Source organism: Tachysurus fulvidraco, chromosome 2 (assembly GCF_022655615.1).
Source record: "Tachysurus fulvidraco isolate hzauxx_2018 chromosome 2, HZAU_PFXX_2.0, whole genome shotgun sequence".
In the NCBI taxonomy this organism is placed as follows: Eukaryota; Metazoa; Chordata; class Actinopteri; order Siluriformes; family Bagridae; genus Tachysurus; species Tachysurus fulvidraco.
Window position 1 is genome coordinate 38,621,981 of NC_062519.1, and position 27,351 is coordinate 38,649,331.

At 43.0% G+C, this 27,351-nt stretch overlaps 1 protein-coding gene across 1 annotated transcript in view; it reads right to left on the reverse strand.

The window, feature by feature from the left end:
• Positions 1-408: 408 nt before the first annotated feature.
• trip4 (thyroid hormone receptor interactor 4) overlaps positions 409-27,351 on the reverse strand; it is a 66,291-nt gene continuing 39,348 nt past the window's right edge. The window contains exon 13 of the mRNA XM_027153176.2: positions 409-685. Within this exon, the coding sequence (XP_027008977.1) occupies positions 627-685 (59 nt within the window). The 3' untranslated portion in view covers positions 409-626. The remainder of the gene's footprint in view (positions 686-27,351) is intronic.

Here is a 27,351-nt window from a genome sequence, read left to right on the forward strand (position 1 = left end):
AGCCAGCCCTTAATTTTTGGATAATTGTGGTTTAAGGGAAAAAAAAGCCCCTCACAGCTTGTGCTTTTGTGCCATTGTTCCCTTCGTGAAGGCTGCCATTAAGGCGAGTCGTTTGGCACGGCTGTTCGCTCTATCTGGTGCCGAGGTGCTCGTGTCACGAAGAGGCTCCTCAATCACTTTAAGGAGAGCAGAGAGAGGAAAAAAAACTCCTAAATGTTTCTGCCTGTGACAGCCATTGTGGTGCGAAATGAGAAGGGCAGCTCTGATACGGCTCTGCAGCACAATCGCTTCTTTGCTAAGCGGACATTCCGTGCTCGGCCGAGCGGCTCGCTTTGGCTTCACCCGCACGCAGGGAATTTTATTTTGTGGTGTAAATAACTGTGACGGAATGAGCGAAGATGCTTTTAGTTCATTTTAATAGTTTTTTTTTATTAAGTCAAGCCAAAGAGAGAAAATGCAGCATGGTGTTCAGAGTGTAGTTTTCTGTTTAGAGATGTATGAGTGTCACTTTGTCCCGTGGGTAACAGTGTCCCTCGATGAATGGCACAGTAGTGTGACACGGCCTTCTCCGCTTGTCTATTGGCTGGAAGCTCGGGTCCTCGTGGCCCGGCATGGGTTTGTCGAGGTCAGGCTGGCTGCATTAACCCCCTCTTGGCACTTTGGTGAATCTGACTCTCTAACTTCCCTGTGTAAGAGACAGAGGCGAGGGGAGGGGGAGGGGAAGAGGGGTGTTGGGGGTAGGTTAGTCACGGATCAAGCTTCAGTATCTAACAAAAAGCTGCTGAAGTAAAAAAAAAAAAAAAGACATAACCAGAACAAACCTTCCTATATAAAACAAGCAGGTCACGTTATAAATGTATTAAATGTTTGTATATTATAGATACAGAATCGCTGCCATAAATCTTAAATAAAATTCCCACCACATTTATCTAGAATCACAATACTGAAACTATAACATTTGCACCGATCCCTTCGGACGCCTTCCTGCACATATCCCTTTTAAACCAACCATTTAAAGTAGGACTTTATCTGTAAATATTCTCTGGGTCTAATGGGTCAAACGTAGCTACACACAGCTAGCAAACAGGGAGCGATACCAGGGACACTCATGTGTGACATTTTATCTCATTTTATACAACTGACCAATTGAGGATTAAGGGCCTTGCTAAAGGGCCCAGCAGCGGACCCGAGATTTGACCCGACAACCTTCCGATCAGTGATCCAACACCTTACCAACTAAGCCACCACATCCCTGTGTTTGTTCATTCAGCACACCGCTGCATCGTTTTCGGCTAGTCGGATATGATTTAGACGCGAGCTAGAAAGAAATCTAACTGAGGTTCTGTAAGGGGCGTAAAGATGGCACCGATGCTTTTGTCACTACATGCTGGCGCCGATTCTCTCCGCTGTCATGTTTCCTTACATGAACGTGTGTTCTACACATAGCTAGCTAGCTATTCGACGTTAGTCCATATTGTATCATTTCAAGTTTTCTTAGCACCGTAGCCAGTAACCTGTAATTAAAGGGTTGTGTACTGTAGGTGTACGGTGGATGTACGTTTGTAGCTACATGTTCTGTTTTTCCACCTATTATTATTATTTGTATGAATTCATGTTTGGCACCAAGCTAACTAGCACAGTACTTCTTTTAAAATAATTTAATGAGTTTTTTGGTTATCTTATAAAGAAAGATTGATCTTTCTCGACTACCTCCACCCATTTTTCTAGTTATGTTTTTTTTTTTTTGACAAGTCTGAATAATAAACATTTCCACGAGTGTGGAAACGCACAGTAAGCAAAAAAAAAAAAAAAAAAGAATTCGTTCTGCTTTCAGAACAGACAAATATTAAACTACCTCATTTAAGGAATAAAAGACTTGCGGAGTGTGTTTTAGAAAAAATAATCCAGTACAGTGTGGTTTACATTTTCATTTTTAGACAGCTGAGAAATTAAGGGTGAAGGGCCGTGCTCAGGGGCCCAGGAGTGGCAGCTTGGTGTTCCTTGGATTTGAACACATCACCACTGATCTCCCACTTCCCACTTCCCATAGATACATTTCCTGGTGGTAATAGTAACCCAGACACTGGACACTCCTTTCATAAACGTTACATTATAGAAAAGTTCTTTGTTAAACAAAAATGTCCTTCGACCGGTGTGTACTTAGTAACCTTAGATTATGTAACACAAGATTCCGTGGATTAGTGAATGTCCCTATCTAACGTGCTGTGTGAGCTGCTGGAAGAGAAAATGAACTGAAACCTCTTAAGCAACCAGATTTGAGAATTCAACAGAATTGTGACAAAATAAAATACCCCCCCCCCCAACACACACACTCTGTTTCAAGTGTTGACATGATGAGAGTCGATATACCTAGTAAACTACAGCTTATATCACATCACGAGCAAACGTAACAAATTTGAAAGGCGCATCAATCTTAAATCTCCCCCCCCCACCCGAGTTAAACTGTACCAGCCTGGGCAACTAATTTTCTCCGACAGAGAAATGTAAGATGCTATTAAAGCCCGGATCGATCCTTGAGACAGATAAAGAGCTCCAATTTACCAATATCCAACTGTGTCAGGCGAGCGAGCGAGCTCTCCATGCCTTTAGTTACTCCGAGCAAATCCTGAATCGCAATTAACTGAGAAAAGCTCAGGGTTGTTATCTAGCTGTTAACCTTAAAGACCCTGGAGGCGTTTCAGCTCCAGAGCACAAAGGCTGGTTAATGTGATCCGTGCCGGGATCCTCGCGTGTCGTCAGGTGGCCAACTTCAACTGAACCCTGAAGGTTTTTTTTTTTTTCCCTCTAAGACTGGAAAAGCGACATAACGGTGGCCTGGAGCATCCAGCGGATGTCATCGCGGACGCTGGAAGTGAATCGATAACGTTACAGGATTATGAGCAAGCATCAGCGTCCACTTTGGCATCACGGTGAAAAGCTTTTAAGGCACATTTTTAAGACCAACATAAAAGTAAATATATAACCCTGTAAACATTTGTAACCAAATACGAGCACGTTATATGGACCGAATGTGTTCGAAACAAATAGAGATACGGATCGGAGGAGCGCTACTATTCTTTCTTTTCTAAAACAAAAACATCACCTGACTCTAGCATTTTAATTTGTAGCCTTTCATGTAGGGTCAGAAATGAGACCCAATAAACATTAATATAAAGTGATCCTTACTAAACTGCCTGGTCAGGACTTCGGTGGTTTCATTTGGCTGCTAGTTTGTTTAGATGCGTATATAAGTTCCTTAAATAGAACAAAAAAAACAGTTCTGGTTTGCATTACACCCATTACGTTTAACGATGCTAGCTTGCTCACTAGCTGAATGCTGCAGGAAGCATGTCAGGCAAATATTTTGCACGTGTCCTCAAATGAGCACTAAAGTTGACAGCGTGAATTGCATCAGCAGTGAAAACCATGACTCGTCAGATTAGGAATGTCCTACTGATGAAGAACATGCAAAGGGCATACGGTTGAAGCTCCCTGCCACCTCTGGCTTGAAAAGTGAACAGCTGGCACTGACAGGCGTAATTATACAGTCAGGGCTGGAGTCTGAGAGCATGATGTAAGTTAAACGCAGCAGCTTTCATCAGCTGTTTTCTTTTTATCTGTCTTGTCTCATTAAGGCTGAGCTCGAGGGACATGAGAACGTAAACAAGCTGTCCGCGAACGCTCTCCTCCGACAGATCTGTCACCATTTTCAAAGCATACTGGCAAAGACGTGAGAGAACCTCAGGCTGCCAGACATGACAGAATAAGTCAGATATGTTTGTGGGCCAAACAAATCAGAAACGCTCGCTCACTCGAGGAATCGGTCTTGCCGTAACTCTAGAGCACGTTTCTTAGTGCAGGAGAAATGATTCTTTTTAATAGACCTTGAACCCTGGAGATGAAAGAGCATGGCGGTTAGATGCAATAAGCGTGCCGTATTACGAAGATGACAACTGCGTATTACGGATGAGTGCTCAAGAGCTGAGCTGTACAAATGGCTGATCTTTCCAGCATACAGCATTTAGGCTGCCGAGGCAACTCCTAAGACCCTGGAATATCGATCTGGTGAGATAATTTCCCATTGATTGCTGCTCTGTTTGGGGGGCTGCTGCTGTGCTGCCGAGCAGTTTATTACCCACAGTGCAGCTAGGGAGCAGGGCCAATAATGGGCGCAGTGTGTCTACGGCACTGCTGCTACTTCATCATCGGCCTCGCCTTCTCTACCCTTCCCTTCCTTCCCCCTCTCCTCTTCGTCCTTGCATCCTGGCCTGCGGTTCACATGCAGCTATCTTGCTTTTCTCCACGCGGCACACAATAGCGCCATTTAATGCAGGACGGGTGGGCGGGTGCACGGTCGATTGTGGGGTTTTGCATATGGAAATGGAGAGCCATCGAGACGCTTGTTCGCTGCGAGACGCCAATTAAATCTAACGATCCATAATTAGAGATTCCCAGGAATATAAATGAGAAACGTTCATAAAGGCAGCGCCATGAATCTCAATCCACAGTATATTTCCTCACTGGTCTGGAGACGAGAGCAGATTCGCAGACAAAGGTTTGTATGAAAGAAATGACATGAAAATAGCAAATGTTATTTAAACATTCCCTGAAGCTCTTTTAGTATGTATCACTGAATCACGTCTGCATCATTTCACCTAAACAAAAAACTCAATGTTAAAACACATCTTTATAGCAAGAGTAATTTTTTATTCGCTTCCTCACTAAAGTTCCTGTTAACCTTCGCTGGAACAGTCGACAATTGTTGCGGTTATATACGACACGAAAAACATTCAAAACCACGCGATGCACAGGACGTGTCGTTTTTACGAGACATGACGCGTCACTGTAAGGAGATCGTCGTCTGTAGAACCTTCCAGTAAAACTGCAGTCGTGTTTGTTTAAAGAAAAAGTTCAAAGTCAATTCACACACAGACAAAAAACTGCTATCTGTGAAAACACATCACGGTCAAACTGTCCGTCAGTCGTTCTAATCATTAAACCGTTGCTCTGTCCATGAAATGAGCTTGAACTTTGCCTGTTGTGTTGCTTAGCAACAAAATCTTCCTTTTAACGAAGGATATTTTTCGGCTAGAGAATCGTTTAATGCAAATTTTATTCATTATAAAATTACTTGTTTACTTTTTTGTCAGTGTTTTATAAAAGCAATAACCCATTCGAGGTCTCGAGTGTTTTAAGGCATGACATGGAGCTTTAGTTTAACAATAGAGCTTTTCACACTGAGCTTAACCCCGGGTCATCGTCCTTCTGAACCCTGTGTTTAACCCTAAGTACAAGAACGTTTCACACCCGAAATTTAGAATTGGGGCTAGAAAGGATTTTTACCCTGGGTTATAAAACCCTGCTCTGAAGCAGAGTTAACGGTTTTTGCAGCGTCAACCCTGCAATTACGGTGCCACACGTGTTGATGCTGCGTGAGAACGTTACGATTAGATGCTTAGCAACAGACACACAATCAGAAATGAAACAGCGTGTGCCTCATACCATGTGCTTTATACAATCAGAGAAACCCTGCGTGTTGTGTGAACAGCAGTTAAAGAGTTAAATAAAAATGTAGTATTCAATTAGTCACTAAGCAATTTTTAAATGTTTTACATAAAGCCTTTAACTTTTTCACAGCGGAAAAGGCTTGTGTGATTAACACAACCGCTACACTACCGAAGCTAGCGAGGACACCTGAGGTGTTAATTAGCCTAAAGATCAAGCATAATGAACCGTGTCTTTGGCTTATATTAGCATTAAAAGCCTAAAAAAAACACAACACTGTTCTTTATGTTCACAATCGTTTTTTTTGGTGTGTAATAGAGATGAGCCTGGACTTTCAAATATCCCTTTGGCAGAGCTAGCGCTACAAGTAATAAATGATTAGCTGCTCCTTTACATTAAACTGTTACACGCAGCTGCTCAGAATCAATGTCTTGACATTTACAATCAGTGGCGAATAGCTAACAGGAGTCATTACGCCACAGTGAAATGAAACAAATCATCAGTTCCAGAGTGTTTACGAAAATTTTCACAACATTAAAATCTTTGTTTTGTTATTTTTTCCAGCTTAGATTTCCCCTGTGTTACACTCGAAAGTGCTGGAATAAGACTCGCTCTTCGCTGTAGTGCCAGGGCACTGATGCGAGAAAACACACCACCAACACAAACTACTGTCAAAATCGCTGAGCCTGAGAGATACGGTGCTGTGCTACACAATCCTCCACACCACCACACAGTGCTTTATGCTTTCTGTTATGCTCCTTTGAGCATCAGGAAGAATAAATGTCTGTATTATTGGGTAAACAGCGTCGCTTGGCTCCTCGCAGTACATCTATTTCCTATTACATCCTGTAGTTACTGTGTAATATGCTTTAGGATCGATAACGCGACAAGAATCCGAGGAGTTTGTTCTTTGCTAGATCTAAATATTTTCTAAAGCTCCGGTCAAGTGATTTTTTTTGTAATAATTGGATTAATAAGACCGCAAAAGAAAGATTATTGTGTTCATACACTGTACACTGCTGCATCCTTTTACAAAGTGCTGTCTACCCTCTTCCACATACATGACCTCATGACTGGCTAGTGGCTCTGTGATTAAGAGAGAGAGAGAGAGAGAGAGAGAGAGAGAGAGAGAGAGAGAGAGAGGGCTCCATCATAATTCTGACTCCTGATCTCTTTTCTGGAGCAACATTTACGAGACCTTTTTGTTTGTTCATCTTCTAAATAACTTGCGCAGAGTTACATTCGATAGGTGCGAAGGCAAGTCTACTGATCAGACTCAGACCCCTGTTCACTCTGCTTTGTCTTAACCACAAAAATCTAACAAGTGACTTCTTTCCTGCTTTCTCAGCCTTTTAGTGCACTGTTAAGTTCTTGTTTTGCTTTGCTTGTTTTAGTTCTCGCTTTTTTAATCAACAGGAAAAGCTGCGCTTTGTTTGATTTAATCGTAACCTTTTTATAACACACTCGTTTTTAATATAATATCGCAGAGCTAGAAATGAGGAGAAAATACAAACAGTGAATCTAAAGCTGCCGAGCTTCACCTATGCAAGGGAAAAAAACAAACCAAAGCAACAAAAAAAACAACAAAAAACCAAAAAAGCTCTTGTTTATCTTTGCAAAAAGGTAAAGCGTGCTGTACCACAGTAAAAAGGTAAAGCGTGCTGTACCACAGTAAAAAGGTAAAGCGTGCTGTACCACAGTAAAAAGGTAAAGCGTGCTGTACCACAGTAAAAAGGTAAAGCGTGCTGTACCACAGTAAAAAGGTAAAGCGTGCTGTACCACAGTAAAAAGGTAAAGCGTGCTGTACCACATATATGCAATATGATTAGAATTGCATATATGTAGTACAGCTTGCTTTACCTTTTCTGCTCTGATCATTGTAAACTTTAAACTAGCTGAAATGGAGAATTAGCAGTAGAAGTGAAGCTGTCGTTTCTAGCAATAGCACTTTGACTTTTTTCTTTTACTTTGAGTTAAAAAAAGGGATTTTTTTATTGTAGATTTAGTTATAATAAGGAATTATGAATAGACTGACAGACAGATAAACTGACAGAAAGACAGACAAAGACAGACAGTTTTAAAAAGATTGAAAGACAAAAACAGATAGACAGAAAGACAGACAAAGAGTTGGAAAGACAGACAGACATACATAAATAGATAGATAGATAGATAGATAGATAGATAGATAGATAGATAGATAGATAGATAGATAGATAGATAGATAAACAGTCAGAAAGACAACACAGACAAATAGATAGATAGATAGATAGATAGATAGATAGATAGATAAACAGTCAGAAAGACAACACAGACATAGATAGATAGATAGATAGATAGATAGATAGATAGATAGATAGATAGATAGATAGATAGATAGTTGGATAGATAGATAGATAAACAGTCAGAAAGACAACACAGACATAAATAGATAGACAGACAGACAGACAGACAGAAAGATACAGACGGACAGTGTTTAAGCGTCTCAGTGTTTACATCCATTCTGAAAACTCCTTTGCTTAATCGAATCTTAAATAAGTCGGAGTATTTCGGTGAACTGGGATGTTTGGATATTTCTGCCCCTCCCTCCCTCCCTCCCTCCCTCCCTCCCTCCCTCAGGTTTGCTGACAGTGAAATGGCTGGTTGCTTTATATCCCAGGATGTCCTTATGACCGTGTCACCTTGTGGCTCTCTGTTTTTAGTTCTGCTGTCCTAGCTAGTCTTGCTGGAGTCCCTGCTTGCACTCAGTGCACGTTGTACTTAACCATTACGTCATGACAAGCATACCAGATACTCTCAGTCTGTTGAGCTACACATGCTTCTCCTGAGATACCCATGATCCTGACTGCTCCTAATGCTCTACTTCTGGCTGGAGTTTCATCACTTGGAGACTGCTCTCTGCTGCTGAGGATGGACCACATGGGCAGTTTAGTGATCCATGAGATTACTCTAGATGTATCACTTAGGTGGCTTTCGGCTGCAATTGCTACGAACAGTTTTGTCTCCGTCACTGTATAACAGTGATAACTCCGACAAGGTAGACGTCATGCTATTAAAATGAATCTCCTGGTTACACAACTGCGTTTTCTTTTTACCATATAGAAATATACCACCAAATGAAGGGAAATGATTTAGAATCACACTGTCTGGTGTCACCCACATGACGATGGGTTCCCTTTGAGGTCTGGTCTCTCTAAAGTTGTCCTCCTCACCACTACACCGCTGGCTTGATCAATAGGAATACATTTCCTGTATCTATATATTTCTGTAAAGCTGCCATGCAACTAATACAACCGAATAGCTTATCGAATGTCCCATCTTTAGTACTACAAGGTGTTATTCAACCTTCTTCATCCTTCTAGCTCGTTCTAGTTGAGCAGGAGAACCTAACACTGTGTTATAAACTGTATCCAGGTAAAATGGGGGAAAAAAAGAAGTCAGTATCCTGTCCCTTATTTCTAACCCTGTTCCAGTTCACCACTACTCTGTGACACACTTATGCATAATTCAAATCCACATTTACACACAGAAAAGATCAGTTCCATACCATTATGACAGACCCCAGAGTGATGATACGAGGCAGAAAGGAGGTACGGACAATAGCTGCGCTTGGGTTGGGGGTTGTTGCTGGTGTTGAATGCACACGGCAGTTTTTATTACATTGTCACATCATGTCAGTTCACTAAAGCCAGTCATGGCAGACGTGAGCGACTGAAGGACGCGGGAAGGAGAGAGGCTCTCAGTCTCAGGCTGTAATACGCTCAGACAGCTGGAGCCCCTGTTATTAGTCTGGAGTGGTATTAGCTATGTTAATGAGTTAAGTTCAGCTTAATGACTGGGAATTCTAATGTAATAAGAACAAAAAGAGATTGAGTGCAGATCGGATATGATTTACAGCGATCGTACGACGGTTCTGTCTACCCTCTGTCGCGGGAAAACGTGTCAGCTATCGGCGGCGGCTTGTGACGGCAAATCAGGAGAAAATGTGAACTAGGTTTTCATATATGGTTAATGCTGGTGTCCAATGTGGTGTGTGCTTGTGGTATGGATTTTTGAACACTATCTTAAATCAAACAATGCTTAAAAAGTGATTCGATTAAATCTTGCGTTCTATATATTAACACTTTGCAGAACTCAAATCGGGGTCCTTATAGGCCCTATTGAGGGTACTTAACAGAAAAAAAAAGGAAATTGGTAACTGAACAAGAACAAAAGGATCAATCCATGTGAACTCACATGAAAATGAAGGCTTTAACCAACCATCTCAGATTAACCTCATTCTTTCTGAAATAAACAGTGTTCAGAATCTTGGGGTTAAATCAGAGCGTCTGTTAGTAGTTGCTAAGAAAGCACCATAACACAGATATGAAGAGATATGAAGGTTTAGAAGGTCTGATGTGTAGATCTTTAGAGTGGAGATACAGAGCGCCAGATTTACACCCAAGCACAAAAGTATTATTAGTGTTTGACCGTTTTCATCAGGCTGTAACTATATAATATAATATGCAACACTAAGTTGTGTAATGCAACTTTGGTCTGTCTATCTGTCTGTCCACCTATCTATCTCTCTATCTATCCATCTATCTATCTATCTATCTATCTATCTATCTATGATATTTAAGATTATCTATCTATCTATCTATCTATCTATCTATCTATCTATCTATCTATCTATGATATTTAAGATTATCTATCTATCTATCTATCTATCTATCTATCTATCTATCTATCTATCTATCTATCTATCTATCTATCTATGATATTTAAGATTATCTATCTATCTATCTATCTATCTATCTATCTATCTATCTATCTATCTATCTATCTATCTATCCATCCAATTCAAGTTTATTTGTATAGCGCTTTTTACAATAGACATTGTTTCAAAGCAGCTTTACAGAACATAAACATAGAGCAGAAGGTAAACATAAGGAATAATAAAAGAAGAAGAATAAAAATCTATCTATCATATTTAAGATTATCCATCCATCCAAAGTTACAATTGCTTACAGAACAGTGTAGTTGTTACAGTAAAATAAATGCCACACCATATGTAAAGCCTTTATAAATCAAAATCTACTGCACATACAAGCCTGAAATCTTGCACACGGTTTACTGGGTGTACAGATTTTATTTACACAAATCTGGAATATCTGAGATGGACTGATCCCCATTCAAACATCACATGTTATTTCCTGTTATTAGAACAGTACACATTGTTGATTGTGTCTGTATAATGTGAAGCATCAAATGAACCATGCTGTTATGTGGACGTTCTACAACTTTAATCCCTTTAAATTCTTGGTAGATCGCTGTAGTCAAACTCTTTGGCACATTCTGTAACGGGAACAAAATCCACTTTGAGGTGAAAACAGTAGACTATTTGTGACAGGCCAAAGCACATTACCCTGGTTTGGATTATTTTCCTGTAGCCTCACAGCCCCAAATGTTTTTTTTTTTTCCTTACTTGATAAGCACCAAAGATTCAGTCAGTAATGTCTTGGTCCTGTGATTACACAGAGAGACACGCCCCCTGGATTTGAGCTCCAATAAGCTAATTATGTTCTAGTCTGTTTCAGTTCATCAGTTATAATTATGGGGTAGTAGTACAGTAGTAGCAGCAGCTGTGGCAGTACTAATAGTGCTAACAATAACCAGAGTAGCAATAGCGGTTGTAGCAGTAGCAACAGGAGTAGTATCAGTGAGACCTTAGCATAAAGGCTAGTGCATTGGTAGTCTATAATAGCTTACATTTACATTTATGGCATTTGGCAGACACATGTATCCAGAGCAACTTACATTTTATCTTATTTTTATACTAACTAAGCAGTTGAGGGTTAAGGACCTTGCTCAGGGGCCCGATGGTGGCAGCTTAGTGGACTTGATTCAGACTCGCAACCTTCCGCTCGGTAGTCCAACGCCTTAACCATTAGGCTAGCATATCGCCAATGCTAAATTCAACATAAGGGTTGAATTTAAAGATACTGATAAGTATCAGATTTGAGATCTCCCATCTTTTAACCCAACCAGCCAACATGGTTTCCAATACTGTTAGAGAGGAACAAGCAAGATTGGTATTTTCACCATCTCTCTCTCTCTCTCTCTCTCTCTCTCTCTCTCTCTCTCTCTCTCTCTCTCTCCCTTAATGAATGATACAAGATATCTAAAGCAGGCCAACATTTTCTGTAAAGAAAATTGCATTTCTATAATCCTATTTGCAAATCTTAGGGTGCAAGCAGATACTCCGATACACCCTCGGAACCGGTAGATTTGTATATCTACGGATAATCAAGCTGCAGATTTTTCATACGGCTCTACCGTTATTCCCCAGACGAACTGCAGACTCAGACACGGAGAACGCCCAGCAGTGCAAAAGCAGATCTGCTGACCCTTGAGGCTTGATTCAGCTTTTCTCTATCTAGCTTGCGAGTGCCTTAATGATTAGAGCGCTTCATGCGGAGCTTTGCTGAATGCTTGCAGACGCTCCCTGCTCCCTCAGTGCAGTCTGTTCAATGAGCTCAAATCTCCTGGTAGGAACTGAGAGTCCTGGCAGCTTTTAGTCAGACCAGATTTCTCTTGCTGCAGGAATGGACTGAAACCAAAGCTTTCAGGCTTCCCAAGAGCTGTGTGGGTTTTTTTTTTTTTAATTCATGGTACACTCTATGGCTTTTGAATCAGGGGTGCGTGCTAGGGTTACGGCTGTACCCCTAACACACTATGACACTAACCAATTCCACCTGCCATCCAGAGTTTTGTGGGTTTGCTGAAGCGGGTATTGAGGATAAAGGGAATTTGGCAGTTTATTTTTTTGCGTGTCCGCCACCCCGTGCGCTGACTCTGCTCCGAATCCTGTTCTAATGGACTAAACAGAGAAAATAGATTAATGGTGCAGCCATTAATAATTCCTGCAACTGTTCCCTGTGAGCGAATTAATCACTCTGCACTCTGTCAGACAAAGAGCCTGCAGTGAAACAGAGTTACTGCTGGAGCGATGGATAGCTCTGTATGCGATTGGTAGCATGCAGAGCGGCACGTCTGGCTCTAGAGAACCTAAGTAGATAACCATCGACATAAACTCACAACTGAATCAATAACTTGGCTACAAACGCTTCTTCTAAACAGGCTTTAATCACCTCTGCGGATGGGCGATGCTTATGATGTATTTAGATTTAACCTAATACCTAATACTAATTACTTTGGGTCACGTGATCGGTGATGTCACTTACTGTACAGAATCTTCGATAACTAGCAAGATGGAGGAAGAAACACTTTGAATGCTGTGTGACTGTGTCAAGATCTCACTTGATAGCAAGTGATCTTTAAGATGTCTTGAATAAAGTCAAGATCTTTCATTGTGAGATTAAACAAGCCCATTTTTAGTTGTAAACTTGGCTAATTTTCCCAGTGGCCAAAAAAATAAATAAAATAAAATGAATAAACAAATAAATTTTCATTTCCTCCCGTTTTGTTGTGTTCCATGTTCAGTACTGAATGCCTTTGTCATGTCTCACTCCACAGTGGTGGTTCATATAAAGCTCGTTTAAAAGTAGACACTCGGAGCTTTAAGAATCGATAGCGTTTCATAAGTATGTCTTCTGTATGCACTTAGCCTACCTGGTGCAATAGATTCAAAGAAAAGAACAAAATAGGTTTTTTTTTTTTACACTTGTTTTGCTAAATTCATCATTTTCCGCATCCGAAGGAAGGCGGATATCCTCCTGATCGTCAGAGTTAGACCGATCTTTGATTCATTTGATAAATCAAATCCTAGTCTAGCTAGCTGATACTAGGTAGGACTGGTCAAAGCGTTGCCATGGTCACGGTGTGGACATCATAAGAATCTTAATCAGATCGCAGCCTCTCTCTCACAAGTGACATGACTGATGTGTATGAAAACAAGCAACGTTTCCTTTCGTAATCATTTCAGCACGCGTTTGCAAACTGGACGTCCAGGAGAGAAGATTTCGAGGGCGAACGGTTTGGTTGCGTATCTGAAGTTCGGATCGCGGCGACGCGCAATTAGTCACAGTCTTCTATACACAAGATATGATGGCTCCATTATCATTCATTAATAAGAACACTCGAGTACACGGCCGCTCCCCCACACTCGCACACTGCTTAGCTCTTTATTCTATTCTTCTCCTCTAAAGGAGGGGGAGGCGGGAGGAGAAAATCTTCATTAGCGGCAGAGCTAGGAATACTGGAGGGTAGGCAGAAAACGACAAGGGGTGGGGGGGGGGGTGGGAGAGCGAGAGAACGAGGGAGAGAACGAGAGAGCGAGTGAGACAGCACAAGAGAGAGGCAGAGGAATAAATTGAGGCTGATCTAGCGTGCTGCATTTTGAAGAGGCCGGATTTGCATATCTGTGCAGCAGAGCAGAGGGAGAAATGTGTCAGTGCTGACAGCTTGCAGAGAATCTTAAAGCTCCAGAGCCAGCGGCGCTCTCTTTCACTCTCGCTTTCTCTCTGCCTGACTCTCAGTAACCTGTCTCTCTCTCGGGAGTCAGAGGTCACAAGGCGATCCCGAGTGCTCGGCCCTCTCCAGGCAGCGTTTGCTTAACGATGAGCTGCTCTCTGGGGGGAAAAAACCAGCTTGAGCTTCCCTGCTGGAAGGGCAAACGGAGACATCTACAAACGTGTTTGTGAACGCATGCAGGGATGACTGAACGATCAAGCGGTTTGCAGGGTGGACAAGTATGGCAGGGGAGAAAATTAAATAAATAAAATGACGAGCGCACATCGACACATCCACACATGCAGATGGAAATCGCAGTACGTAACTGTTGATGGGCAGGAATTTGAGCAGTGTGTCTGATTCGTTTATTTATTTATTTTTTTAAGCAAGGAGTGGACTTGCTCGCACTTAGCATGCAGCAGCAGCAGCAGCAGCCCTCTTTCACAGCTCAATCCCAGGAGAGGGTCTGTGATGTCTCGGAGAGCGGCGTGCAAAGCCCCGCTGGCTCTTAACTCATGAATCTTGCTGAACCCCGTACAGTTTGATCTGCTGCTCTGGTTGGACGTGTCGGAGGGAAATCGCTTGTGGGATACCAGCTTTCAGGGCCTCTCGATTGTATATGCAAACATGAATCAAACCCAGCGGGGGAGAGAGACGCCCGTTTGCACACTTGTGCTCTCTACCCCCTCCCTCTATGCGCTTGCTCGCTTCTTTGTGCCGAGATTTCAGAGAATTACAACACGCAGCACAATACGGTCAACATTAATGCTATGAATCTCCGAACAAGCAGCTTCCAGCTCAAGCTCTTGGTATAGTCAGGAAACACACACACACAAACACACACACACACACACACACACACACTCTACAGTGTAGCACTGACAAACACTACTTTGCCTGGGATAAAAAGCATAGAAAGATAGCTCACAGAAATCACTCAGGGTGTCATTCCCTCTGGGCAAAGCAGTGCAGGAAAGGGCAAGAAGCGGTTAAGCATGCACTCACATACACACACACACACACACAATGGCATGCTGTAGGGGAGAGTGACATTGATCTGCCACCCCCTGTCCATTCGTCTCCCTGAAAGAGGGAATGGGATTGTTAATAAAAATGGAAATTGAGCCTCACACGTGGCCAGAAGCCATGCGCAGCTGGCCAGTTCTATCTGACTTCTCCCTGTAGGATCTCTCAGCGACTCTGGGCCTCTGATCTGGGCAAACATTTTTGCGCACACACTCACACTCAAAAGCTAATAACCCTGTAGAGGTAGTGGGCAACGATAAATGGCTTTCTGTGGTGATATACGCTAAAACATTAATATTTACAATTCAATCCTAGTCTCTGAGTATCAACAGGAAATTACTGATTACTCAGTACCGAGCGCTGGACACGGCACTTCAGGAAATGTTTCAGTATGAGCAATCGTTACCGGCCAAACAGGAACGGCTGCGATCCCAGCTCGGATTACTAGTACCGACGCGCAACACTGTCATCCAAACCTTTCATCTTATCACAACCGCTGTGAGGTGATTGAAGGTCGGGGGCTGGGGGATTGGTCGGGTCTTGTGTTCTCTGGAACGCATCGTTCTCAGAGCTGTTTGGAGACGGATCGGCTTCGCAAGCCTCCGGCGGCACGGGTTCACAAATACTTAGAAAACTACAAGTGCTCTGAAAATGACCGATCCACCCCATGCCTCAGCGAGAGTGAGCGCCACCTCAAAAACGAGAAGTAAGCAGTTCGACTCCTGGAATCCATCATCTGTAAAAGCGGCCTGATGCTTAATCAATTATCCTGCCCTGCTTCCAATTTCCAGCTAAGAGCCACAAAGGGAACTACCTATCAGCCATCAGGATGGATTGATTTTTTTTTCCTCCTTTTTGTACGTCATGCTGCGACTGTTTCGTCCTTTTTACAGAGACTCGTGTCTTTATACACGGGAAAGACATTACGCCAGTGGGGGGAAAAAAAAAAGTGTCCTTTAAAGTAAATGGAAGTAAATGGCTTTAAAAGCTGCTCCGCCAGCGATCCTGCATTAGCCGTCCGCCGTAGAACTGATGGAATTAGCAATGTACCTTTCTCCGTGCCTTTCACGAGTGCATTTGTGAGGCCGTGCTGAACAATCGCAGTAAAGCGAGACGACTGCGTGCATACTGATTTCTTGGGGTTGGTTTAATCGGATGCTGGGAATGATGGATTCTGGTTCGTCGTCCAAAGCAAATCTCGTGTTCACGATTACATTACAGCATTAAAGCTTCGATCTGACTAGTAAAACACGCTCTAGCGTAAACTAAATGGCGTCTCGTGTGATGTGAAGCTGATAGTGTAGCGGGATTCAGAGCAAGTTCTGGCTTTAATCAAGTATAATGACCGGAACCGTTGAAGATCTAAATAGTTTTCGGTCTACATGATCTTTTATATAAATCTATATAAACACTGGCAGTGTAGTCTGAAACAGAGCATGGTTTGAATGAAACACTGGAAATGGGAAAGCCATGTATCATGTGGTTCTGTACCGCGGTGCGTTCCTGCTCCACATGACCGTCGGAGGTGGTGTGAGGTCTGCTGCACTGGACCTACTGTTACATTTGCCGTGACTGTGAACGTACTCGGGTCTGCGCTCGTTAAGGAAGTAACCCGTGTGTGTGTGTGTGTTTTAGCCGATTATGGCATCGTTAGTTTCCATGTCCATCAAAGGGAATGTTAATAATAATAATAAAAAAAACAAAATATCTTGAGTTGATATGGTTGTGTTGTCCATGCACGCTGTGATGACGTAAGATAACATAAAGCCACCTTAGTAACAAAACAGTAGAGGCATGAGAGTTCAGGGTAAGAATCCTCCTCAAATCATAAACCATTGGTAGTCATTGCACTGAACTTCCATATTTGCATAATGTTCGACATTCCTCCACTTTGCTGATTTGGACAGGCTCGCATTTAGTCACCAACGCTCGCTGTTGATCGCAGATGATCTCCGGTCACTATGTCACTATGCTACTGCTACTCGCCTTTATTACTGCGCTTCAATATCTAATTATAATATAAAGTATTTGATGACAGGTTTTTACCCCGAGTCTGATTTCTGGCCAACCAAAACACAGAACTAGGAATCACTCTTCAATGAATTTAACCTTGATATCCAATATACATATGCTCGAAACCATTTATTTATTTATTTATTTATTTTGTAAATTTGTGAATACTATACATGTTGGAGCGCTAAGCTGACGTGAAGGTTTAAAAAAAGAAAGCAAAAGAAGCTGGTAGAATGTTTGTTCTGTAAATAAAAATACATCAGTAGCATACTCTCACTATAGAGCTGATTGAATAAAGACTGTTCTGCTTTCCAGCTCATCAAAGGAGCAAAATGCATTTGCTTGTTTGCTAACAAGGCATAACAAAGACGCAGGAAACATGGTTTTAGCTTCTGTGAATGTGGCTCACACGAAAACTAGGTCAGATCGGCTCCTCTAGGGCTCCTAGAACAGAGAGCAGGATTAAATCCTGCTAGTGATAATTATCAAAGGGGAAACCAGGGTAAGCAGGTCAAGTATATATATATATATATATATATATATATATATATATATATATATATATATATATATATATAAATAAAAATTTTATTTTATGTTTTATAAGGGGTGCATTTGAGAAAGTAATGGCCAATAAATGGATGGTGAAGGCTAGAGAGGATCAGCTGGAGCAGCTCGAGTGCAAGTGCACTTTTCCAGCGAGCTCAGGTGCTCGGCTGCACTGCGGTGAAGAATAAACAGTGACGTGAGGCAGAGCGGGCTCGGCTCTGCCTCATTGAGCGGCTCCTGGACGGCTGCCAATCTCACGCCACAATGCATTAAGTCTTGTAGAGTCCATCTGTGGTGAACGGCGATCACCTCAGGAGCAGCTGAGAGCGAAAAAGTCAAAGACGGCGAAAGGACGCCCGAAGAAACGGATAGACGTGTTGCCATGGAGATTTGCGTCGCTCTTTTTTAATCCTTCATGCAAACTGTAAAACTGTCACTGTAATTTGGGTGCTATGGATTGACTTCTGAAGCGCTTTCAAAAAAAAAAACGACAACCCGACAATGTGTTTTCTGCCTCTGAGCACTGTGGGTAGTAAGGGTAGTATGTTACAGCGTAAACATGAGCTCAGCAGGCTTCTCGTGCAGAGAAAAGACTAGTCCATACATGGCGATAGGGGAGAAGAGTGTGAGAGGAGTGTTTATGAGAGCTCGGCTCAGCCCGTCCCCTCCCCCAGCCCTCAGACTTCCATCCTCCCTCTCCGAGGCACAAAGACAACAGAGCCAAGCAGATCAGGCTGTGGATTATCCCACTGGGAGCTCTGACCCTTGACGGAGGTGGCTACGTACTGAACTCCCAGTGTAAATAGTAAACATGGCTATTAGAGAAAAGAAAGAAAAAAAAAAACACAACAGCAAGGTTGGAAGAAGAAAGGAAAAAAATCATAATACACAGGCTAATTATTCGGGGTCTTATAAAGAAAAATGGCACAATGAGTCACTGAGGAGTGTTTTTCTTTTTCCTCTTCAACCTCTCCAAGGTAGAGATTTGGAGATAAATATTCAACACACTGCTAGAAAAAAGATCTGAACGTGTGAGCGTGTGTGTACGAGTCTTTTAGAATACACTGGGAACTCCATTAATCACAACTATCACAAGATACGAGATCATGGAAAGATGTAATAGTGTAGCATACATAAGGAATAAGGCAAGCTAGGTCATGTGGTTATAGGAAAATAATCAGAACAAAGCGGAGAATTCTGTCTTACACCACAGAAATTCACCAATTATTAGTGAACAAGTCATATCCATTTTTTTTTTTTTTCGGAAATGCCCAGTTAGTGCAAAACTATCTGTAATCTTTTGTTGTGGGGCAATCCAGTGGGTTTACTGCCATAGGCTTCCAAGTGATGCAGCAGCAGCAGATTTTCCAGTCTTTTTCTTTCTCCAGCAACAAGAAGACATGCATTTCCAAATATAAACCCAACAGCTCTCTAATTACTGCAGTCACAATCTTCATGGATTCCTTGCCGAACTGGGACGCGAGTCCGGCCTCTGTAGCCGTGTTCAGACGACGAGGGCCGAAGTGGCTGGAACTGGATTCTGTTTGAGGGCGGGCGCTTAATTAAAGGCATGGGGCTGCCACGCTGGGACTGAATGCAGCAGACTTTAGAGGAAATTCCTGCCATAGCTGAAGCCTTGCACAAAGCAACACATCCCCTTAACAGTCCAGGATTTTGGCTGGCACCCAAGCAAGCAAAGAGAGAGGATAGGAGGGAAATCAGGACGAGGCTCTCGCCTAACCTTCTCTGCTACCTCTCATGTAAGAGGTTTTACAGATGTTAGTTTTACAGCGGTTTTATAACTAAATCGATGTTTAGTGATTCTAAGCCTAATATTTTGCACAGTGATGTATCTGTATTATTTCCCATGCCTCACAGGGGGACCTATTACTAGATAGCCTGCTTATTAATGTTGGTTAATAAAAGAAAATAAAAATAGTAAGGTTTTGCTCTCAGGTTAGCTTGTAAATTCGACGGCTTCTTTTCTTACTCGACCTTTTCCATCTACGCGAGTCAAACAAACAAACAAACAAACAAACAAACAAACAAATAAATGCTAGTTAAAATTTTGGCATCACAGTTCCAGAACGCAACGTGATACGGTGTAGCTGTGCCGAGTTACAAAGTGTCAGCAGGTAGTCGAAAGCCACCGTGGGTGAAAGGCAAGTGAAAATAAACCGATACAGACATGAGAGAAGATTAAACCAAATTATCGATACAAAATCAATCTACACTGCTGAAAATCAGAAGTTCATCATAAAGATTCGTCTGCGCGTCGATCCGGGTGACGTTTTCCTTTACTGCAGCCTCAGCTTAATATTCTGCACAGGACAGCACAAAACATATCAAAAGAGATTACACTATAATAAACAAAAAGAAAGGAGGTAGAATTTACCCTGCTCGCCTGTCTCTCGGGGGGAAGAGCGCTTCTTTTTTTTTTCCTTCTTCTTCAATCTGTTGTCCATGCTAGCGAGTGTCCATTGCTCAGCACAATCGACATAGCAGCTGAATGCACAACACCGCTGTTAATGGACCGAACATTGCTGTGTAATAATAGAAAATGGAGAAGGGAAGCAACCAAAGAGTAGCTCATCGAGAACAAGTAGCAATCAGGAGGTCCCTGAATCTCAGAGTCATGACCTTTATTTACACTAATGAGTGTGAAGCAATGAAAATTGATCTGCCTCATGCTGAAGTCGCTCGAATCATTAATCAGGCTGAAGATCACAATCATCTCATAAATGGGAGGAAAATGGAGCTCTGGTGGTGTAGCATTCAGTGCAACCGTAATAACAGGGTTGGGAATTTGTCACCCTGTTCTTTTTACAATTTTCCATAAGGGTCTGGAATGTTTCCTGAGAATTCGGAATGTTTGGCTCGGTTCTGCATCGAGGTACGGAAGCCGAGCGCTCTGATCAATGCGTGTCGACTGTTACGTTTGGTTAAGTTGAGTGATAGTGAAATGCTCAAGGTTATTATGGTCAGTAGAGGACATAGAATAGCTTTCTGAAATATAAACCCAGACTTTCCCCTTTGTAGTGGAAGTTCTTGCAAGACGCGCTTCTCGGGCAATCCAGCTTGGCTAAAAATCCTCTTATATAAGAATGTATCCTGGTTTGTAGGTATTCCAGAACAATGGCGTGACCTGCATCCAGAAGCATTGTTCTTTGACACCCGGGGGTTGGCACCAAGGGAAAAACCAAATTATTATCGTGAGTTCCAGTTTGCTAAACTTTGGAAAAAGGTGACATCGAAGCCCTTCTCCCAATCAAGCCCAAAATCAGTCCTGGGTGAGGATTAGAGTCTTGTCAGGTTACTTACTGTTTAGGTTTTTGGATGGCGAGAAAAAGTTTGTTATGGTCACAGCTGAGAAATTGAAATGCCTTGCTGATGAATAAACCCAGACTTTTAAAAGACTGGAAAATGTAACTTTTGTAAGTTCTTGCACTGAGAACATTGTGTAAAACATGTATCTTTTTTCCAGCCTTAATCTTCTTATATGAGGTTTGGAGGGTATTCAAGTACAAGGGTGTGCCATCCATGAGTCTTTGAGGGTTGGCAACAAAGTTCTCGTCCTAGTCCTTCAAAATCCTAGTAGTTACAGGCTTGCAATACTGTGTACAAAAGTGACATATGGAATTGCGCAATCGATCCACAGTTGGAAAATTGGACACAAGTGTGAAATGTCTTTTCCCCCCCATAATCAACAAAAGAAGTCATTTCTTCTTCATTAAAACAAGGTCTGAAATCCGACATCACGAGACATGTACAATGAGGTTACTTCAAAACTTCTCAGCATTTCTTCTCCTTTTAAGCTTTACTTCCTGTCACAAGCTTTAAGCATCGCCTGGGGCACAGGGCAATATGTGGTGCAGTTTAAAATCTGCTAACGCCACAGCATCCTGCCACAGTTAACAGACATTATATAGGCTTGTTGTTGCTGGCAGGTTATAAGCCTGGCGGCTGCTAAACGAATCCCAGGCACGGCGTGTGAAAGCCTCACGTTGCACACCAAATCTGCTCACAGTGGGAGCGAGTCTGCTCGGCCTGTGTACGCCGGGGGAATGTGTTAATGCAATATTCATGGTGGGCATGGAGAGAGGCGAGCACAACACAGCTTTGAGGACTCTCTAAAGGGCCTCTAAAGGCCCTTTCACACCCACTGATACAGGAAAAGTAGCGTAAAGTGAACCCCCAACCCCCTCATTCATGCTGTTGATTCATCCCAGCGATCCTGCACAATGGCATAGTTCACACGCATGCCGGGAAGCTTTTGCTACAGACGTGACCTCTGCTTCGCACATTCGGCCCATCAATGAGAGATGATTTGTTATTGAATTCTTTTTGAAGAAGGTGGAGGTGGTGAGGAATGGAGGAGGAGGAGGGGTGGGGGGTCATCCAAAGTCCCGTATTTCTTTTCGCTTCTGCTTTAGTGGAGGAGGGGGAAGGTTGGAGGCAAAGTCAAGGCTTTGGTGTGTTTTGTTACGGATTGTTAACAGAGCTTACTATTGTGTTCTAAAATGAAACACAATGATTACTGGATGTCGTGTTAGCACAACAGTGTATTTGATTTCAGACCGAGGACGGAAAATGTATTTCCGAGCCAACTCCATTGACAAAATGAACTGTACTGTTAGAAATGCCATGTACGCTGAACATCAGGGATAGTATCACATGTCGCGTGATCATGCAATGTACTCCTTCAAAAGCCCAAAGCGTAAACAGGCTTTAAGTGAAACCAGAGCCTAACAGCTAGCCTCCATGTGTTCTGCCACCCTTCCCATCGCATAATCACCACCTCCCCCACCTCCTCCTCTTTTCTATCTGCCTCTCTCTCTCTCAGTCAAGCATTAATTTTTAATCAGAGCTTAAGTGGCCATCTTGGCATTTGTTCAGGCCAGCGATTCGAGAGCTCCTCGCTTCCAGTAACAAAGTTTTTCAAGAGCAATGAGCCTAAAAACAAATACACACACCGGGTCCTAACTAAACTCTATGCGCCTCATCTCGCTGATTTGTCGTAATTGAAACTCGAACGCGGTCCTCTAGGCTTTGCGGCACGGCAGTAAAAGGAAGGCGCGGGGGATACCGTGGGGGTAGCTGGCATCCGACGCACAGCCACTAGCACGAAAGTTCCTCTCTCGCTCTCTTGACGCAGAATGGCAGTCTCGCTGGAGCAAGCTTCTCTAAGCATATCCCCTCATTACTGATAATGAATGGAAAGCCAGCTCATGTCACGCCACACACATCTGACACTCAGAAGCGCAGGAGATGCCGCCACTCAAGGTCTCCTTGCATTATTTATTTACATACTCCAGTGGTCTGACCTGCACTTGTAATGAGGAGCTAAGTCATGGTCTGCTTAAGTTCGCAGCAAAATGTCAACCGCATTCTTGGATCGCAGCTCGACCACAGAGGACCTCCACAGCTTTATTCCACAGCTCCCTGACACTTACAACCCTCCCTTTTCTTAACTTGCCCTCCATCTATACAAACCTCCTTTTCTTTTAATCCCTCTGCGCACACGGGTGGGGGCACGAATTAGTAGCGGGCGTCTGGGGACGTTACATGAGATTACACGTTCGCTATTACATTTTATTTGTAGTTGCCAGGCAGAAAAGTGAGCTCAGTAGTCTAGCAGTCACCAGCATTTTCCCCTCTTCTTTCGATCAACACACAGACAAACACAAAACCTTACACTGTGTTGACTTTCACTCTGTTGGTTGGCATCTTTTTACCGCACAAATCTGAATGTGTTAATTAACAAAGAGAAATGTTGATATGGTAAAGATTTGTTCCCTACATGAGAATGAAATACTAATTAATGAGCATTAAAGGACGTGTCGAACAACTTCATAGCTGCATAAAAGTTAGTTACCATTTGTTATCCTGGTCAAATAGGTTTCCAGGCAACGAAAGCAGCAAATTACAGCATTCGCATTACAGCATACTTCTGTTAATACCGTTATCAAGCAAAGCGATTGCTCCATATGATAAAACCATCAGTTCAGAAGAGGTCCGAAAAAGTACTTAGCCATTAAAGTCTTATAGGATTGTCTTAAGGACACGGTGATCGGGCTTGGACAGCGGCTACGCCGTTTCCTTTCCCGTGCGGAACCGATCGATTGTCGGACACAGAGATGGAAATGTTACACGTCGAGCAGAGCACCTTAGCGAATTCATTTGGGAATTCAATCTGGACTTATTCAATCCAAGCCGCAGTCATGCTACGATTTTGTTTCACTCGCCACCTGCTTACTGCGTCATAAAACTCGCCGCGATATTAAAAATGATGCGAGCTTCCCCTCATCGCGTTGGCACCAGGATCAGTGTCAGCGGTGATGGAGTAAAGGTCGAAAGCAGGCAGGAAGCCTCTACGTTCCCTTCCTTTCGATCCCTGCTTGCTGCTCTTCCACATTAGTGCGCCAGCCTGCTCCTGGCTGCCCATTAGCTGTGTGACAGATCTCTAATAAACACAGCCTGTCACCTCTGAAGTCTGCTGCACATTTCCTGGGCAATATATAAAGCCCGTCACCCCCCTGCCTTGCTCTGCCACTAGGCCCAATAGAGCTGAAACCTGATTTCTGTCTAGCAGCCTGGCAGCTGGTGGAGCTGAAAATTCCCCTGCACCCAGATAGCCCTGGAAAATACATGAATATAAAAAAGGAATCCATGAATAAATCAAAAGCTCTCTCTCTCTCTCTCTCTCTTTTTTTTTAACCCTCCCTAAGGATGAGTTTGGAGGCAGAAAAGGTGGAAGACAAGAAACAAGACCACTATGGAAAGAAAAAAAATGAACCAAGAACCGAGGTGGTCAAAAAGCTTTGCTATCCAACAGGCATATTAAAAGATGAATATATGCTCTCTGACAACAAAAATACATTTTTCAGAGTTCTTTCATTTTGTACTCGACACGCTAAAGCTCTCGGGGTTGCGTGAAGTGCTGTGACAAATGGACTTTCTTTAATCTCGCCTTCTTAAACGACATCTCAGCGGAGTTATTTGTAACAAACGTATTTGCTCTGCGCTGTAAGAATATTACTGCTCTTTCCAGCTTCTGGCGCTTACTGATCACAGATACATACGTGCTGATAAGGGAGAGAGAGAAAGCTTTGACAAAATGCTATGCCTACGCGCGCACACACACACACACACACACAAACACACACACACACGAAGCTTTCATCCAGACGTTTCTGCTTTTCTGGAAAGCAGGGTTGAATTAACAAAGAAATCCTTTTGAAATGAAGTAAAAAGCAGTCATTTGACTAAAACAGCTGGAAAACGCAGCATCGTGTCGAGCTTGTAGATGGAAATGTAGCAGCTGTGCTCTAGACATCAGGGACGTCCTGTAAAACGTCACGGGGAGCGCTCGCTCGGACACGGGAGCGACATCGATTCGGATATAAAAGAGGAAGGAAGGAAGGAAGAAATGCAGCCTGTGAAGGGCTCAGATGCAGTAGAATCGCTGACTCGAGCTTGTAATATTCACACATGGCTGAAGCCACTTGTCAGGATGTCTGCTTTTGTGGCGAATGGCCACGGGTGACCTTCAGCTGAGCGGATGAGGTGACAGAATAGAAGAGATATGGGAGCCTCGTAAGCAAAAGCCTGGGCGCTTGTGCTGCATTTAATAGGCTCTTATTAGCTGCTGAATGGGAATTTCATTTTCAGTGCAGTGAGCTTTTGCTCTCCTAAATGTCAACAATTCAGGCAGCAAAGAGCTCCAGCGCCTGATGGATTTCCGCTACCAACTTGCAGATGGGACTTTCATGTAAACCTCCTTCGATAATAATCCTGGCCTGGCTCGGAGACCGTAAGCACTACCCCCAACCCCCTTCCCCTTTCTTTGATTTGCCGATCCATACTTCCTGCCTGAAACTGAGCAGCAGCATGTAAGGCTGTCAAGATTATTAAATAACCGCATGATCGCAGTCGTTTGACATAACCGGGTCGTTGTGTCCAACCTTCATTTTTGCACGTTTTTATTAGGCGTAAGGGGGAGCTTGAAGTATCCGCAGCACGCTACTTCCAGCGCGCTTGCTCTGTACGCCTTATGCTAAGCAAATACACGTGTTAATGCAATTGACACTGTTCTGTCAAGTTTTGCATCATTGAACCATATCAGCTCAATAATAATAATACAGCAAAGATGGATTTAATATCGAAGCTGAAAAAGGACGCCACCCGTCTGGGGCACATTTTGGTTTTATACCAGACGAAAAAGGACGACCGAAAGACATTGACACAGCAGGGTGTCAAATATGTGGAAGAGTAATACCGGCGAAAGGTGCCAACACCACAAATCTAGGAAACCATCTAAAGACACATCATCCCACCGAATGTGCAGTAGTTTGCAAGGCATAGCCACAGCCGCACACACATCCCGGCAGCTGGCAAAAGCGTAGGCGTTCAAACGCGTAACGAAATATGAACATGGTTGGCATCAAAACGCGCACGCTGACAGACAGTGTTACGAGCTGCATCGCGAAGGAGATGCAGCCGTTTAATACGGACAAGCGAAGGAAGATATAGTTAAAGATCTGAAACAAATTCCTTTTTATTCTGCTAATACAGACATGTGGTCCAGCTCAACCATGACTCCGTACAGTGCATTACCTCACAGCTGACTGAACTCTATTGTCAAATTTTCTGAATATGTGAATATGGTTTTATTTGGAATCTACAGTCTTTTCTTATGGTCACTGTATTGTGATGGTTTCTGTTATTTACGGTGGCTTAGTAGTTAGCACGTTTGCCTCACACCTCCAGGGTTGGGGGTTCGATTCCCTCCTCCGCCTTGTGTGTGTGGAGTTTGCATGTTGTCCCCGTGCCTCGGGGGTTTCCTCCGGGTACTCCGGTTTCCTCCCCTGGTCCAAAGACATGCATGGTAGGTTGATTGGCATCTCTGGAAAATTGTCCGTAGTGTGTGAGTGTGTGAGTGAATGAGAGTGTGTGTGTGTGCCCTGCGATGGGTTGGCACTCCATCCAGGGTGTATCCTGCCTTGATGCCCGATGACGCCGGAGATAGGCACAGGCTCCCCGTGACCAGAGAAGTTCGGATAAGCAGTAGAAAATGAATGAATGAATGAAATTTATTTAAATGCCCTAAAACAAACAATTAAAGCTCCAAAAGAGGCAATAAATCGCCATAATCGCATTTGACAATTAACCGTCAGCCAAATGTCATAATCCTGACAGCCAGACCAGCACGGATAACATCCTCACCCTAATGTTGGCTAAACTGCAGAGAAGTCAGGAAAGGGACAGAAGCCAGGACATGACTGCGCTTGCTGCATGACCGCAACTGACCTGGCTAGGTTATCGCTGCACATCTAATTCCTTGCTGTGCAGCCAAGCCCAGGTTCCTGGAGGTCAGGCCTCTGGAGGATGCAGGAGGATTAGAAAAGCCCGACAACAAATGAGGTAAAGATGAGGTAAATCTCCGGAGCACAATGAATATGAACCCAATTCTAAATAAAGAAGTCACTCAGTTAACAGACTTAAAGCTGTATATGTGAAAGTGTCCTAAAATAATAAAACAGTAGTGTAGTTTATAGAAATGTACCACTTATAAAAAAAAAGCCATATTCTGTCTTCAAAGTCCAAAACCAGATCATCGTTATCAAGTGTCTCCTGTTTCGCTGTAGCTAGAGATCAAAAACTGCAATGCTACAGCACAGACTTTTACACCTCTGAGCATTAAATTAGACCGATGCACCACTTAAGGTATATTTCCAGGAATAGTAATAAGCTTAATGGCCTCACATTAATGGAAACATCACGCCAATAATTAGATTGTCCAGAGTA